This window comes from Periplaneta americana, chromosome 16 (assembly GCF_040183065.1).
Source record: "Periplaneta americana isolate PAMFEO1 chromosome 16, P.americana_PAMFEO1_priV1, whole genome shotgun sequence".
Lineage (NCBI taxonomy): Eukaryota > Metazoa > Arthropoda > Insecta > Blattodea > Blattidae > Periplaneta > Periplaneta americana.
In genome coordinates this window covers 54,936,874-54,956,155 of record NC_091132.1, presented here as the reverse complement: position 1 = coordinate 54,956,155, position 19,282 = coordinate 54,936,874, and the positions used below count along the sequence as shown (strand labels likewise).

Here is a 19,282-nt window from a genome sequence, read left to right as displayed (position 1 = left end):
ACAAATTTGATGCAAGGCAAGAGGCAAGTAGTGCCGAACAATTGTCGCATTCATCTCACTTTACTTGCCCAAATGAGAAGGTGCTGAAGAAAATAAATGTCATCGCCCAGAGACAACGCCTTTTACTGAAGCAGTATGCAGTTGCTATCAGAAAGTGATTGGAAATTTACGGCACCATTGCGAGGAAATACGGTACTTTACACAGTCTTATTGGATTCGCTTTCAACAGAAGAGTATTGTTAGCTGATTGCCTAGCAATCTGAGTTTTAAGATTGTTTTTTGCTACCACTATCTCCGTATTATTCTTCTGTTGTGGCCTTATCATGATATTGTCGAAGGTAAGAACAGCACAGATTAGCCATATTCTGAGTTTCAGTTAAAATCCAGAGCTAAACATACATTTTCTGCGAAAGATATTATGCTGCCGTGATACTTGACATAAGTTGTCATCTTACTGCAGTGCGCGAACTCTCCATGTGCGTTTGTATAATCCGTAAAAGGAAAGTAAGTTAGTTAATGTGACGACAGGAATTTAGTTAATGTGACGACAGACATCACATTCTATAAAAAAATGCATTTTCTACGAACGTGTAAAAAGATAACATTTCTGAAAATGTGATTTCCTGCATTTCGTGCGGAAAACATTTCTACAGTGATTTACAAATTGTTATTGGTGATGGCGGTTAATATATTTTTTTTCTTTTTACTAAAGGCGGATACTTGACTGTTCGTCATTCACCCATATGAAGCCAATTCTGTAGACCAATTTACCGACAGAGTCGTTGCCAAGGGTGCACCATGAGAGGCTGGTCTACGTTACACCCGCGATGAGACGATGAGTTTTGTTGAGATGCCACAGGGGAACCGGAGAAAACTCTTTTATTACTGTACCTGGACCACGAGCTTGCCCTACACAAGTTATAAATCGGGGGTACGCCGGGAATCGAACCTGGGTCCACAGGATAATAAGTCCAGCGACCTAGCTTCTAGACCACCGTGGTGACTTAATCGTAAATTAGTTGATTTCATTTTCACCGCCAGAATCCATTACTCTGGCACAAATTATTGAAATTGTAAGTACAGAATTAAATTTTATAGCTACTTAAAAAACGAGAACTATTATTTTCATCAACAACACATTACTGTTGCCACTAAATCATCGTCTTCGGGAAATGTATTTTACAATACACGATGTGACGGCCCGGGTTTGATTCCCATCCTGGATATAATGGATTTTGGATAGATAAGCAGATGTGTATGGTTTTTCTCGGGACACTCCTTTTTCCTCTGCAATTACACCAAAGCTCTCCACCTGTCTATAGTTTCATTTATATTCTGAAATAGTTAAAAATAAGTTGGGGTGAAGTCTTGGGGTTTACAATGCTGATATAGAAAAGACTTCGGGCTCCGTGTTCTGGGTAAGATACCAGATTCTGTAGGGTGAGGCAGGATGGCCCATCGGTCAGCATCGGATTGACGAATGCCATCTTGGCCGCCTGTCGTACTTGGACTATCATCGCATTTAGGGAACATATGAATTAGCCTAATGTACGCCTAAGTGCAAAAGTCCGTCCCGGGTTCCGGCCCCGAAAAAGACAGTCAAGTTTATTCGCCTTAATGTCGAATATCTCAGATCAGATACTGCTTGAGGTTTTCTGTCTATACTTCGTCATTTGTTTGGCCTCAACTTGCCTCGCTTCAAATTTGTCTCTACTTTACAAGTACAGTCGTCGTCCCCACTGAAAAAAATGGCCGGACTCTTGTTCGCGTCAAAATTAAAGTTTTAACGTTCGGTTTACTCGTTATCGTGTTAAAGGAAGGCGGGTATGAGGTCTCTTAATCGATAATAATCAATAATCAAAGGTTAATTAAATATTCGTCACTCGACTAGTGGATCGAACTCTGGTCTCATAATTTTTCATTCCTTGTGATTTAGCCCTTCTAAATGTCTTATACATTTTTCGATACACTCCTTTAACATTTATAATCACTGAATTACTTTATGATGTCTTTACTGTGTTAACTTTTGCAATTTACCTGGCTGACTAGTTTCGAAGTGGTATCCTTCATTATCCGAAGCCTAGTGAAGATCCCGCGCTGTCTTCTGATTTCCTGATGAACACACTCCACCACAACAGGAAACCAGAAGATGCGCGGTGTCTTCATTAGGCTTCAGACAATGAAGGATACCTCTTCGAAACTGTATGTATATAAAGCCTACCCACTTCGCTTGCGCGATTCGGGTTCCGCATAGATGGCAGGACTGTAACCCATTTTCAAGTTGCACACCACTTCGGCGGGCCACGTTATGCATGATGTGTATCTGTGAAGAGTTATGTCTTGTACTAGAATGAGTGTACTTCGAAACTAGGTAAATTGAAAAAGTTAACACAGTAAAGACATCATAAAGTTATTCAATGTTTCTAAATCCACACAATTTTTTGTCTGGCACATATGAACACACGACATTTAAAAATAACTGTAGAATTAAACTACAATGGTAAAGTTTTTTCAAAGCTTGGACTATCTCCTGAAATGTCTGTGTACTTACATCACAGTCTAGTATATACAGACACGAAGCTTGAGTTTATGAGGGTACTAGGAACAAAAGACTGTGTAAGTACTATTTTGCATTGTCTGTAATGAGGCGATAGTAGCGATCCTAGTGGTTAGCAACTATCTATGGATGCATATTTATTACGTATTGAGCTTCGTGACTGTATATACTAAACTGTTCTTACATATTAAAACGCGTTGTCCAGGATTTGAAAGGATTGGCCATATGCATCCCTTGCAACAGCTGATGAATTTATTATGGTAACTAATTCAAACTGTGTGCGATTCTCGGCAGATATGTCAGATTTAATTTAAAATATGGTACAGTCCACATCTCATGAATTGCAAGAAATTATCCAAGGCAATTCGCATACATTTGAGAACTGCGAGATACAATAAAGGCCAACATCTAATATATCAACCAAGAAACCCTGGGAAAGGTAATCGTCAACATGCAGAGGCGTGTGCAAGCATATTTGGCTGTCAATGAACGATATTTTCTACATATATTGTAGGAACTGTAACTATAAGTGTACCGGTAAGTCAAATTTCACTGCACAGCGACTTTTCGGACATACTGTACTGCACAGATAAGATTTTAAAAAATGGAATTAAATAATTCTGTCACGATGCAGATTCGAACTCATGCCGAAAGGATCATAGATCTAGACTTAAGGACACTTGCCTAAGTAAATATAGGGTGGAAGTGAAATAACCACGCAAACTGAAGAGAATGATAGAGCACATTGAAACCAATAAAAAACGTAAAATACGTTTCGTGATTAATTAAGTTTAACTTTTGATCTGGACGTAACATGGCTGTGGAGACTAGATTTTCAAGATCACTGTTTTAGATTTAGTAGAAATAACTTTCGATCAAACTATCTCTTCGTTGAAAGAAACCCCTAAATATTTCATGGTTTTCTCTCGCTCAATACCTTTTATAAGAGTATCAGGATAAAGTACTAAGTCCTTTTCTACTAACTTCCCCATTTTCAATATTAATAGAAATCGATTTATTGACATTTAACTTTAGACCAATTTTTAGAAGGCCTAATAGTGATTCCATCCAACGGCCTACTGATGTACCTAGAGATACTAAACACATGATATGACCACAGATGTTAAAGCGTGCATTAAAAAAATCGAGATATTTTCTGCTCGTACATTTTAGCATTGCGATACTCGATACACACCCATACTGAATATAAAAAATCGGTATGAAGATTGCCAAGATATTAACACACACTATGCTGGTTGTCCTCGTGATATTTTGCAAGAGGGAAACGAACTCTAGCCTGTTAGGCAATGCGGTAAACTTCTCTCCAATTCTCTCTCTGACTGTAACGATACAACCTTTTCTCGTTGCACGCTAAATTCAATTGTGTGGTTTTTTAAATCAAACTTACACGAAAATCATCCATTCTATTGAAATACACCAAAGGGATAAATAATTCTTTATTAGATATTCTATCGACGTGGACAAAAATCACGATCCTATTCGCAGTAGTTATCAAATTAGAAGATGTAAAAGTTTGGCAAAAAAAAAAAAATACTTTTTTTTTTTCTGAGAAAACTACGAACTTCCCACCATTATGGTATTAAACTATTTTGTTATACACAGTGAACCGTAAGTAATGTCGTTGATTTCAGGAAGTTATTCTTTGAGATATTTCAAACAAAAAAAGTGTAAAACAATTTTGCTCGTCTTTGCTTCCTTTTCGAGATAAAAATTGTTTAATATGAAATATTTCACAGCGTGTTTTGGGAAGTCATTGATTTAATATCCAATATGTTCAGTCAATTTAAGAGAGCAGTGCATTATGATAATAAATTATTGAAACAATTTTAGTTTTATCCTTCAAATGTGTAGAAGTTTTATCCGAACAAATGTAATTTTATGAAACTTTTCGTTATACAAAGGAATTTTAAAATGTTACATTTGTTATAATACACTGCTCTCTTAAATTGACTTAGCATATTGGGAATAAAATTAATTTCTTTCGCAAAACATACTATGAAATGTTTCGTATAAAACATTTTTCTTCTGTAAAAGGAAGCGAAAACGAACAAAATTGTATCAAACCTTTTATTTGAAATATCTCAAAGAATAACCTCTTGAAATTAATGACATTACTTACAACACGAAGAACTTACTCTGAAAATTTGCGTGGTTATTTTATCTACAGCAAGAGGCATTTCGAACTAACTATGATGATTGATTTTTTAAACCACTATCCATCTTTGTTACAACAGAATGTTGGAAAGAAATTATTTACCCTTCATGAGTGTAAATCTAGATTGAAACTATTAAGAGATAGCCGTTTAAAAACATAACTTATTCTCTTGTGAACTCATCTAAGGCCTTTCCGCGCATGTTCAAATCCGTTTTTCTGAGACTTAGAAAATTCCAGCCGGCCATTTTTTCTTTGGGAGGGGGACCATTGTACCTTTAATATCCTGTTTCTTGAAAAATCGTACAGTATGTATTGTTGAATAATTATCTCTTGAAAACTGCTATCATATTAATGAGAATAAGCATCTTGCAGTCTCAGTCTACAAAAAATAAATAGAATAAAAAACCGAGATAACAGCACAGTCTAGTATATACAGTCACGAAGCTTGAGTTGTGTGGATGCTAGGAACAATTGCCTGTGCCGGTACTATTTCGCATTGTCTGTAATTAGGCGATATTAGCGATCCTAGTGGTTAGCAACTATCTATGGATGCATATTTACTGCGTATTGAGCTTCGTGACTGTAATACTAGACTGTGATAACAGTGTTTATAGTGCAAAATTATTACTTACTTGGCTCAAATTTGTCCACTCCCTCGACTGGAAAGGAATATAGTAAACCCGGTAGGTCAGTATCAGTCATGTGTTTCAATCCTACAGCCGTACCACTCGATAAGTCATAAGGTATTCCATCCTCTGTGATTGTGCAACCTGTTAACAAAACACATGATTAAAGTCATTTTACACACGCGAAAAATTAGACGAACGGCTTGAATATTACATTCCCGCTCCGGCACCTGGATTCAAATCCTGACGAGGGCATATGAAATTTATGGTGGATAAAGAAAGTGTTTTGCTCAGGTTTTCCTGGAGTGCTTCTGTTTTCTTTACAGGAGGAATTCCACTTATTTCTCCGTAAATATTGAATATACAACAACCACTAGAAAGCGATGCTTGCAAGGGTTAAACGGATTCACCTGACTCAAAAGCCACTTGAAGGATCCTCAATTTATGACGCTTCCCTCAGCGGCATTTTCTGTTATACGTTTCGCACAGTTACCTCGAAATCAACCGCCGTTTCTACGGTAGCAACTTTAGTTTCTAAAATATGTTTAGCGAGAAAAATGTTTATAAACAACTTAGAAATGGATACAAGTGCATCTTATCTGTGTCACAAGAGATGTTTAAAGTGTTCTCCTGTTTCAATATATTTTCGACATCTCCGAAGATTGTTCTGAAATAATCGGCTAATCTCTTCTTGCCAAATGTTCGAAATTATTTTTTGCATAACTTAAAACTAAAAAAACTTGCTGCAATATTCTACAGTATACAGGGTAATTCACGAGGATTTACCGTCCCTTACAGATCTTATTTCCGAAGACATTCTGAGCAAAACATGTCATATAAACATGTGTCCTAATCTCAATATTTTCAGAGCTACATTAATTTGAAGTTGTTAGTAAAATACTTTTTTTCTAGTTTTAAGGGTAAAAAAATATTACAAATAGAGAATGAACTATTCAGAAGTGTCATTTATTTAATTGGCTAGTGTTCTGACCCTAAATAGGCCTATGTGTTGTTAATTCTCCAGTGCCTGGGAAAAGTGACATAAGTCAGTTTCCACAAACCTTTTTTGATAATTTATTGACAACTTACACTGGTTTATGTCGATTTGATTTTTTTTTTCTGTATTAATTATTGTAATGGGAGGAATACTTATGTCTCTTTTTCCAAGCGAGCAGATGTTCCGTAAGTTGTCAAATTATCAAAAAAGGTTTGTGGAAACTGACTTGTGTCACTTTTCCCAGGCACTGCAGAATTGCTTTGTACAGATTTTGTTTTTCAATTTTTAACTAAAAATTATATCATTCTTATCACAAAAATTGTTACAAATCATAGGCCTACAACTTTAGAAACTTGATTCTTTACAGTTTAATTATGCATCCTAACGTACATGTATTGTGGGTCCCTATCACCACGGCATGGCGCGTCCTCAGGTTGCGGATAGAGGAGACGGCCTCCAGATATGGAGGGTAGCTGCGAATATAGAATAAGCAGTCGTGGACAGCCGATAAGGGGTGGTCCTCCAGCTTGGGGGTTGGGCGAAGGGCTAACAACCCATCACCGTAAAAAAACAGCTTGTTACGAAACCTAACAGTAAGCCTCGGAACGGGACTGATTCTCCGGCACGACCACAGCAAAGGAAAAAGTTTATACGATTTGGTACATGGAACGTAACTAGTCTTTATAGAACAGGAGGGGTAACATTAGTAGCAAAAGAACTAGCTAGATATAGAATAGACTTCGTGGGAGTACAAGAGGTTAGGTTAGATGGGAATGGCATATCACAAATAGGCGATTACTTATTGCATTATGGGGAAGGAAACAATAATCACCAATTAGGAACAGGATTCTTTGTACATAAAAGAATAAAATCAGCAGTAAAAAAGGTCGAATTTATCAGTGACAGGTTATCGTATTTAGTACTTAAGGGTAGATGGTGCGACATCATAGTTATAAATGCTCACGCCCCTACAGAAGAGAAAGACGACCATATAAAGGATAGCTTCTATGAGGAATTGGAACATACTTTTGATCAATTACCTAGATATCACATGAAAGTTTTATTGGGGGATTTCAATGCTAAAGTAGGACGGGAGGATATTTTTAGACCAACTATTGGAAAAGAGAGCCTGCACGTACGTAGTAATGACAATGGAGTTCGGTTAGTCAACTTTGCCACATCAAAAATTTTAATTGTCAAGAGTACAACATTCCCCCATAAGGATATACGTAAGTATACGTGGACTTCTCCAGACGGAATGACACATAACCAGATAGATCACATCTTGGTAGATAAAAGAAGGCACACTAGTATAGTAGACATTCGAACTTTCAGGGGGGCAGACTGTAATTCTGACCATTATTTGGTAATTGGAGAATTAAGAGAAAGACTATCAGTAGCCAAGCGAGTAGAGCAACAAGCTAATATTAGTAGATTCAATATTCTGAAATTAAAGGACGAGGAAACTAAGCAACGTTATCAGGTTGAAATTTCAAATAGGTTTGGTGCTTTAGCAACTGCTGAAGAAGCTGAGGAAGAGTTAGATGCTAATAGCGTGTGGGGCAATATCCGAGATAATATCAAAATTGCAGCTGAGCAGAGCATAGGTTATCATGAAACTCAGAAAAAGAAACCGTGGTTTGATGAAGATTGTTCCATTGCAGTAGATAGAAGGAAACAGGCATAATTGAAATTCTTACAGGATCCAATTGTGGAGAATAGAGATCATTATTTCAATGAAAGACGGGAAGCAAGTCATACATTTAGGAATAAAAAGAGAGATTACTTGAAGGAAAAACTGAATGAGGTAGAAACAAATAGTAAGAATAAAAACATTCGAGATTTATATAAGGATATAAAGGAATTTAAAAATGGATATCAGGCAAGGGCAAACGTGATCAAGGATGAGAATGGTGACTTGCTTGCAGACTCTCATTCAATCCTGAACAGATGGAAAAACTATTTTGAGCAACTACTAAATATACATAGGCCAAATAGAAATGATCGAGACGAAATTGAAATACAAACTACTGAGCCATTTATACCGGAACCCACACTTTCTGAAGTCGAAATTGCGATAGAAAATCTGAAAATGTACAAGTCTCCAGGTATTGATCAAATTCCAGCAGAATTAATACAAGAGGGTGGAAGGGCAGTATCTAGCGAAATTTATAAACTTGTACTTGCAATTTTGGAAAAGGAAATTGTACCAGAACAATGGAAGGAGTCCATAATCGTACCTATTTTTAAGAAGGGGGACAAGACTAACTGTAGTAACTTTCGAGGAATATCACTTTTGTTGACATCGTACAAAATTTTGTCGAATATCCTTCTGAGAAGATTAACTCCATATGTAGATGAAATTATTGGAGACCATCAGTGTGGTTTTAGGCGTAATAGATCGACTATTGATCAGATTTTTTGTATTCGACAGATATTGGAGAAAAAATGGGAGTATAAGGGTACAGTGCATCCGTTATTCATAGATTTCAAAAAAGCGTATGACTCGGTTAAGAGAGAAGTTTTATATAATATTCTTATTTAATTTGGTATTCCCAAGAAACTAGTTCGATTAATTAAAATGTGTCTTAGTGAAACTTACAGCAGAGTCCGTATAGGCCAGTTTCTATCTGATGCTTTTCCAATTCACTGCGGGCTAAAGCAGGGAGATGCACTATCACCTTTACTTTTTAATTTCGCTCTAGAATATGCCATTAGGAAAGTTCAGGATAACACAGAGGGTTTGGAATTGAACGGGTTACATCAGCTTCTTGTCTATGCAGATGACGTGAATATGTTAGGAGAAAATCCACAAACAATTAGGAAAACGCGGAAATTCTTGTTGAAGCAAGTAGAGCGATAGGGTTGGAAGTAAATCCCGAAAAGACAAAGTATATGATTATGTCTCGTGACCAGAATATTGTACGAAATGGAACTATAAAAATTGGAGATTTATCCTTCGAAGAGGTGGAAAAATTCAAATATCTTGGAGCAACAGTAACAAATCTAAATTACACTCGGGAGGAAATTAAACGCAGAATAAATATGGGAAATGCCTGTTATTATTCGGTTGAGAAGCTTTTGTCATCTAGTCTTCTGTCAAAAAGTCTGAAAGTTAGAATTTATAAAACAGTTATATTACCGGTTGTTCTGTATGGTTGTGAAACTTGGACTCTCACTTAGAGAGAGGAACAAAGATTAAGGGTGCTTGAGAATAAGGTTCTTAGGAAAATATTTGGGGCTAAGAGGGATGAAGTTACAGGAGAATGGAGAAAGTTACATAACGCAGAGCTGCACGCATTGTATACTTCACCTGACATAATTAGGAACATAAAATCCAGACGTTTGAGATGGGCAGGACATGTAGCACGTATGGGCGAATCCAGAAATGCATATAGAGTGTTAGTTGGGAGGCCGGAGGGAGAAAGACCTTTGGGGAGGCCGAGACGTAGATGGGAAGATAATATTAAAATGGATTTGAGGGAGGTAGGATATGATGGTAGAGACTGGATTAATCTTGCTCAGGATAGGGACCAATGGAGGGCTTATGTGAGGGCGGCAATGAACGTACGGGTTCCTTAAAAGCCAGTAAGTAAGTAAGTAAGTAAGTAAGTAAGTAAGTAACGTATAGTCTTAAAGAATTTACCAGAGTGGCGTGATTTGTAACAATTGGTATAATAAATGCTTAAGAAAATGCAATTTTGTGGTTAAAAATAAAAAAAAAAAGAATCTGTACGAAGCAACTATGGAATTCACAACACATTTTTAGCTTCAGAATACTAGCTAATTCAAGAAATGATACTCCTGAATAATTCATTCTTTATCTGTAATATTATTTTACCCTTAAAACTCAAGAATAATGGTATTTTACAAACTACTTCAAATTATAATGAATGTAATTCTGAAAATATTGAGATTAGGACAAATGCGTATATGATATTTTTTGCTCAGAATGTCTTCGGAAATAAGCTCCATAAGGGACGGTAAATCCTCGTGAATCACTCCGTATACCATCATAAACAATTAGAGAAAAAACAATTAGAAAAAATGGGTGTGGCTGTGTCGGGGATGCACCCATAGGTTTTACATGAATGCGTATCGACAGATCTAGACGAGATCTTTCGTTTGGCACCAAAATCAGGGCGCTAGCACATCGGAATCGCGATATAGGCCTAATACAGAATGCGAGTTGACGGGAGGAAGCCAAGGATTGTCACCACTTGGAGAATATAGAGTCGTCTGCTGAAAAGTATTAATTTGTATCTGCTAGGGACAACATTTATCACGTTAATGTGCCTAATGTATAGTTCCCGTATTTTATATTATTAAGGCAAAACATAACAATGATTCTCCTTCCTTTTTAACTTGAGCACGACAGCAATACGAGTCAGCCAACGTTGCTAATTATATTATTGACAGTATTTTTATCGACGATTAAAATTTTAATGTTCTCCCCTGAAGAAAAAATATTCAATTCGCAATCTGGCTATAGGCCTACTGTCCGTAAATTTTCGTGCACGCCTAAAATGGCCATCAATCGCCGCAGACCCTCACCAAGTTCACGATCGCATCGTAATAGTATACCCGATCGAATGAGACCACATTAAATGTTATTTAAATCGTATTATTTTGTCACGAAGTTATAGTATTGCAGTGAATTACTCTGCAAACGCTACATTCTTACATCGCCGTTTCCGTCCTGGTGCCCCATATATCAGTTTAATTTTTAAAACGTAATCACGTCAAAACAAAATAGTTAACACTACATTACGCAAGAATGAGTAATGCCTTCAGTAGTAGTACCGGTAATAGCAGCAGCAGCAGTGTTACCGTAGTAATAATAGTGGAAGTAGTAATAGTAATAGCAGCAGCAGTAGTAGTTGTATTAGTAGACCTAGTAGGCCTAATATTGGCTGACCTTGTTTAATTGTGTTATTGATTTTGAGTATGTGTTATCCTTCTGTATGCCCAACAACTATTTTGCATTTACTGCAGTAACTTATACAGAGTTCAGGGTATGATTTTCAGCTTATTAAAAACTATTTTCAGATTGCGTTTGCACTGTCAAGTTCAGCAATGTGTTTCTATTCGTACCGTACTTATCTTGTTGTCTCGCCTTTGAAATTGAACCTAACATTGCTCATAAATTAACGCTGGACGTTCATTTAAGACAAAATTTAGTAATTTAACTTAATAAATACAAAAAATATAACTATTTTGACACAGGGATATGGCGGAATCGTCTATATGTATGGAAATGTTTGGACCGCAGCGGCGGCCATTTTTGTTTCTGTATTAAGGTCTGAGTACTGAGTATAGGGATATCCTGAACTAGCACCAACAGATAGGGCACGTGTACTTTGAGGGATGCGCTTTGCGTGTGCATTTGTTTTTCGGTATATAAACATTGAGGATATACGTAGTGTATTAGTATATTAAATACTCTTAAAAACAACTAAAAATGGCAAATTTTTGTTATGTTTCTATATGTAAAAACTAGGGAAAGCTTTTTGTCTTCAATCAGGTCCCGAAATATTCTGAATATGTGCTTTAAACCTTAAAAAATATAAGTAATTAAATTGCGCCTCGAAAGTAACTACTTCAAGTAAGTGATAGTGTTGATTACAGTTTCATTTTGGAAGAGGAAAAAGAAAAATTAATAAAAACATACGCAACCTCGACAGCGAGCTATGTTAGCTTAGATTATATGCAATACTTGTAGGAGTCTCCGAAGTTTACGCCTGCAGTAAACTTTCGATGAACTAGGATGTTTATTATCCAGGACGATCCGTAGTGAAATCCATTTCGTGAATATTGTTTTTAATGTACTGTACCCTAGTTATTAAAACCATGTTTTAACTTCAAATTTTCAAAATCATCCTACATAGTATTCAAAACTCCATGTCCTTAACCTACAAAACGTACGACTAATCGTAATACTATTGCGATCATATTATATCATCCTATTAAAAATTGCATTTGATCTTTCTGCAGCTACAGAAAAAAATACAAGGAATTCAATCTCGATAGTCCCTTCCCCATAAAAAACCACATTGGTGGCTCCATATCCTGTTTTTAGCGTACTGTTCTTAAATACTAATGATTAAACAGGGCAATATTTACCTTCGACATAGTTCCAATTTTTTTATTCGTGCATCTCGTTCTCAAAGTTTTCGTTTAGGTTCATGAACATTCAATGTACTCGTACCTATATTCTGCATACTGCAGATTTTCCCACCCATCTCGGGGAATCGCTCAATATTATACAGGTTTACGTTATTATTTATTGTAAATTAAATTATGAGGTAAGAAAATATTGAATTATGTTCAATTTTACTAGGTTATACAAAGTAATTGTAAATATAATTTTGACACGCATAGAAAACCAACAAGCGGGAAAACGTAATCAACTGTAGCATATGACATAACATAGCCCTACAACATGTTGCGCCGCATGGAACGCTCCTGCCATCTAGCGGTAAAACTTCGCATAAGATATCCCTATTGGAGACGGTCTTGCATCAGCGCAGCCAGCTTGGATTCCATCACAGAAACAAGCACAGTGGGAATCGGGCTGTACCCATGGCGGGCATATCGCCTAGTGGGCGTCCAGTGCAGTAAACTGGCGGGCGCAGGAAACCTGTTCTAAATGTAAACAGAAACTGTTGCGCACTCAAACCTATCGTAATATTCGTAACCAAGCAGTAACATCCCTAGCGGCTTATAACATGGATAGGTCCACGATATTTAAAATAGAATATTGTAAATACCGTGGATAGGAAGAGAACAGAAACTACACTTAAAGTGCCACAAAATTCCTAATGGAAGAACAGTTTCTTTTAGTTTAAACTGGCGAATGTGCTAAATGCTTAGTATGTAGATACACTATTATAGCAAAAACATAATGTTGAGCGATATCACAATTCCAGGCATGCTCAAACATATAATAATACTGTTCGAGATGAGTGTATGCAACTAAAAGAAAATATAAAGCACTCCGCCTTAATGAGGTAGGCTTAAATTGTTTTAGGAAAGTGAAATATTGTTCCAGACATGTCCCTGCTTATTGCAAAACACAGAAAACAAAACATACAATAAAATGCATAAGGCAAAATCATAATGATAGCAATTCGTTGTGTATGTAATGTAAATATTTTGTAAAAACAACACTCTAATTTGAAAAAAAAAACAATAAATTGAAATGGAGTAATTAAATATTATTGACAAAAAAAACATAAAAGAAAATGCATAAAGCAAAATATTTTCTTAAGTAGATAATGCACATAAATATTATAAATATAACTCTCTAATTTGATAATACATATATTGAAATAGAGTAAACTTAATAAAATATTTTTGTCACTCCCAATAGGACATTGATTTTTAATCTTTTCTAAGTCACGGACCTCTTTGAAAATTTGATGAAGATTATCAACTCCTTTTTAGAAAGATATTAAAAAATTAACAAAAATTTTAGATACTCTAGTGCTTTTTACCATAAACTAATATAGTGAATATAGGCCTACATGTCAATTTTTATGTGACTTTCACGGGCCATTGAAGCCTATCCACAGATCTCCAAGGGATTCCTGTGCGCCTGACCACCAATGTCCTAGTCACCTAGTGGAAGGAAATATGTTAACCCATCCATCACCTGTCACAAATATACACCCACAATTGAATGAAGTAGTCAGAAAAAACTGGATGAAATATGAGAAAGATTGGAACACACCTCATAAAAATATCTCCGACATCTGGCGCAAAAAATTGATGTTTCTAAAACCACAGCATATGAAGCCATTAAAATTCTTAAATCCTTAAAAGATATCAGAGATGTTTTGCAGCAAAAGGTCATCATTTCCAACACCTCTTATATTCAAGGTAAGTTCAGTAATAATAAAACTGCCGAGCGTACGCGAAACGGTTTGCCGCATGTTGTATGGCCTTCGCTCCGGTCGCGCTTCGCCCAGTCGACCTACATACATTATGTAAGCGAATGCTCTCTTAGTATATAGAACTTACAAAATGAGATACATTATTTATTAATGTCCAACCAATATAACAAAATAATGTGAAACTTCGATATCCTCTCACATTACAACGTACTTAAATCAATGAAAATAACATCAGAATTATAACACACTACTCTACAGACACATGTGATCACTGAGAAGGTTATGTACTTAATAGGTAATAGTTCTGTATAGTGCACAACACTTCATATTGAATAATTAGCAAAGCAACATCTTTAGCACAATTTGTGGTTTGTAGGACACCCCAAACCTCGAACTCCACCCCTCTGAGCGCGAGATCTTATATATTCGTTTATATACAGTACTAATTTACGTTTATGTAGTAATAGGATTAATTCTAATATAGGCAGACTCGCCCTGACCAAACATTACAGGCGATCTAGAGCTTATAAGTGATTACTTAAAATGAGTGTTAATTCATAATGACAATATGAATGCCTACATTACGTACTATTTACTTAATTTGAAATGTTTAATGTAATAGCGTGTCGCATTAGTTTTGTACATTCCTAAACAGAATAGAAGGCAAGTTTATGTAGTTACCCGTTGATGTAAATACAAAAGTTACGTCAAAATATTGTGGAAGGAGTGAATTCGATCATGTATACTTTCCCTCCCTTATGCCCATGCCTAGTATAAACCATGCTTGAGTGACAATAGAATGAAATTTTCTTTTGAAAAATTAAGGATGTATATTAATATATTATTGCAATTCATTGTATTGCTTGTAACACTACAGCAGAATACGATGAATAGAATTTTTACTGAATAGAACTAAATGTGTAGAGTAATTCTGTGATTGTGCAATTTATGTAATATAATTTAACATTCCAGTCGTAAAGTCTACGTATTACTTATGGCTATTTATGTGTTCAATTCTTTCTGTTATATTACCGTACACGAATGTCTGTGTTTACGAATTACCAAGTCACTACTTTGAGTCCGAACAGACAAGACCAGCTGAAGAGCTATATTATGTGTAGTCTGTACTTTACGGCCCAGACAACTAAAGAACGTTCCTTAGTAATTACTTTCTGTTTAATAGGTGGTAGAGGACATTACATAGTTCCGATACTAAGAAAGTTATGTCGTGTTTATATATTTTTTTCAAAGGAATGTGACAATGCAAGGAATTTAATACAATCAATTTCTGTTAGGCATGTTTTGAAGAGAACATTTTAAAGCGACTGGTATTTCTAAAATTGAGGTATATAGTTACATGAAAGAAAATGAATCTGGAATATATATATATATATATATATATATATATATATATATATATATATATATATATTCGCGACTCTCCAGTTGCAGCATTGAACACATCTAATCAGGAAGCTTTAAGACGAACAATCCTACTTGCTTTATAAAAAGGCTTTATACCCAGTTCAGACGATATTTTTCCGAAGCTTGCAACATACGAAATACTACAAATTAAAATTTCACATTCCTTATTGTGGAAAGTACTAGAACTATTGGATTCCAGCAGAAACGTAGACAATAATAAGTATTTAATGAACGTGACGACATTGGTCCTTGTCTCAACGAAATTTTAAGAACAAAAACGAGAGAAGTAGGAAGATCTAGGTCTATAACATTTTTAAATACAATTATTTTAGTGTAGTTCTGTATTTAGTGTTCAATTATATTCGTTTATTTAGATTTGTTTTTGTCAACTTAGTTCTGAAACATCGTATAGGTAAAGTAGTCCCGCCTCGAAATGGAGTTGGACAGATCGATGAAATTTCAGCGGGAAGTTTCCTTCTGTATTAACCACCAACACTCTCCACTTCTCCCCATTTCATCTATGATCTGCAATAACTTAGTACAAATAGGCTGGGGTGAAGTCTGGGCTTCCGATGTTGATATAGGAAGGGCTTTGGACTTATCAAGCTACTCGTATGCGGACGAGATTTGGCTCTACCAAGGGCTGAGGCAGGATGGTCCATATGTCAGCGTTGGATTCACCAGGCTCACCTATCAGACTTGGACAACAATCGCATATACAGGGTGAGTCATAAGTATGTTCGGAAAACGCGGGAGCGTTGGATCAAAAACAAGAACAATTCCTTACATGAAAATTTGACGGAAAATGCTTATTTATTGAAAAAAATAGTAATAGTGACTTTGTTTTCATAAGTACTGGAACATATTATTGTGTTGTTTTTTTATTTGATTTTGTACCAGTGTTTATTTACAAACAACACAGAGACAAAACAGAAGTACACTGTTTTTGTTTTGTGCCTTGGCCACCCAGATCACCCGACCTCACCCCATTAGATTTTTACCTTTGGGGTCACTTGAAGGCTGTCGTCTACGCAACACCAATGAATGATGCAGAGGAGCTATTGCAACGTGGTGAAAATACATGCCAATTGATCCGTGACGACATGGTGTTTGAGCGAATTCGCCAGTGTACGTCGTGTTCAGGCATGTGTAAACAATGGAGGAGGACACATTGAGCACCTTTTGTAAACGTTACATGACAAGTTTCCAAATATGTACTTGTGACACAAAAAAAAAAAAAAGAACAAAACAAAGTATGACCATTTCTCCAATAAATAAGCATTTTCCGTCAAATGTTCAATATAAGGAATTGTTCTTATTTTTGATCCAGGAGCAAGCTCACGCGGTTTCCAAACATACTTATGACTCAACCTGGATAGGGTGTACAAAGGGCCAACCAACCTTCTGTATTAAAAGCAGAGTACAGTCGAATATTTCATAACAATCTTCGGAGACGTCAAAAGTGTATTTAAGTAGAAAGAACATCTCTTGTGACACAGGTAAGATGCACTTGGATTCATAAGCATTTTTCCTTGATAAACAGATTTTAGAAACTATAGTTATACCTTTGAAACGGCGGCTGATTTCGCGGTAACCGTGTTAACAGAAAATGCCGCTGAATTTGCAGTGCGAGGAAAGCTTCAGATATGGAGGACTCTGTACAGTACTCGAGATGTAAGAGACAATTCATCATTCCTACACACACCGGAGGAACACACCGTCCAAAGAAATATATGATAAAACTGAAGCGAACATTTTTGTAGTGCTCACCATCTTTACCCCTAACAACTCTATATGCCGTATAAATTGATTGTACCCTCCCAGAGTTTAACTCATATTTTGTATGTATTTCACTATTTTTAGTTGGTTATTATTTGCCATGGGATTGCCAAACATTCATGTTACAACTGACGAAAAACCTCGGAAAAATCCAACCGGGAATCAATCCTACGACCAAACGCAGTTCCAAATCAACAGACAAACGTGCTACCGTCAGAGTTACGACGGTGGCTGTTTTACTATTGAAATCCAGATTATAAAATACGTCGTAAAACCGTGAAGATTTACCTCTACGTAAATGAAGCTATAGGAACTTGCAATATTTCTGTGAAGAGTGTATTAAAAATCATTTTCGCTATGTGTTATACCCAGTGAATTGATTGGAAAGTAGGTTCAGTCCATTATTTCAACTGTGATAGAAAATCTTGTCATGAATATATGCTTCATAGCTGGATTATACAGGGACATTATTTTATTTTTACTAACATTTCTAATATTAACCTGGCTATACCTTTCAATCAACAGGAGAACAGGAAACACCGTTTGCTACCCCCTTCCACGACTGGCGTAATATACAAACAAATCACTTTACTAGGTATAGGAGGAAAGAAAAGTAGTTCATCCATTTGCGTGAACTAGGAAATATCACGCTTTTGAGTTTGATAATTTTCATTAGGTTTTTGTTTAATCAAAATACAGTACTGTATTAACAATGAGTGTTTTTACTCACGAACTGAGCTGTCCATGCGGACGTATTCATTAAGTAGTGTATATTATACTGTCTACTGCACATTAGCGTACACTATAGAGGCTAAAGTTAAATTGAAAAATAATCATAATATGGATATTTAAACACATTTTTGAAAATGGTGGCCGTTCATTTCGATACAGGCTTCAGTTCCAATGTGCATATTATCGCACTATAGACTATTGTACCTAATTCCAATTACCAGTTTCGTCCTTCGTACTAGCAACTCATGTTGAAATAATTCTGTAGGCCTACCTACTCTATAAAAGAGTACCTTACGTACTGTAATTTCAATCCCCACTTCTGCCCCATCCGAAAAGATAAAATTACTCAGACATGCTATCTACTGTCCGTCCAAGTGGTTATGTCGCAGGGTCGTAGAAAGGGGGGAAATCACGTAACAGTTAATTACTTAACGAGGTCCTTTTATTTAAGTTATTTTAAACAATTGTATGGGTATGTATGGACGTCCAATTCCTAACAGGAATTAATGTTTTCAGAAAAGAGCTAAGACAGCCCAGTCACTAGCCTTTACAGAGAGGCGAATAGAAGCAGGTGGGGTGAGGGATGCAACGTAGGCAAATGGACTACAGTACCTGTGAGAAAATGATTCAATATTGAAAGCTCTTTCGCCACGGAAAACGCGAATATATTTTTGGAACGTACTGTTTGCTATGACCGTAAGGCTACTATGATTGTATATGCGGTATTGGATCTGTGTGAGGACGGTTGAACTTCATTAGTAGAAGGGGTGGGAGTGAAGTACATTCAAAAAAGCAGGTACAATAACAATTGAAGTAAAAATAAAATGATGTCCCTGTAGAAAAAGTAAAGTAGGCTTCAATACCTTACAAATGTAAGACTTGAAACGTAGGCCTATGTGTGTACTGTAAACCAATAGGCCTATGTAGTTAGTATAGGCTAAGACTCGTGTAAACTAAATATCAGTATGAATATAGTGAATACTTCTAGTCAGTGCGTGCGCTGCAGGGTCCCTCCTACGATTGTGCGCCTTAAGGTCCTTCTTTAGTGCGTCTGAAGGTTCCGTTTCAGTCGAAAGTGCGGTTCGCAGACGCAGC

General features: G+C 36.2%; 1 protein-coding gene across 21 annotated transcripts in view; it reads right to left on the bottom strand.

Moving 5' to 3' along the window:
• Nucleotides 1-19,282, bottom strand: part of LOC138716285 (uncharacterized) — a 96,294-nt gene that overhangs the window by 76,292 nt on the left and 720 nt on the right. For all 21 annotated transcript variants that reach the window (XM_069849199.1, XM_069849210.1, XM_069849197.1 and 18 more), the window contains exon 2: nt 5,366-5,503. In XM_069849199.1, coding sequence (XP_069705300.1) covers nt 5,366-5,503 — 138 coding nt within the window. The remainder of the gene's footprint in view (nt 1-5,365; nt 5,504-19,282) is intronic.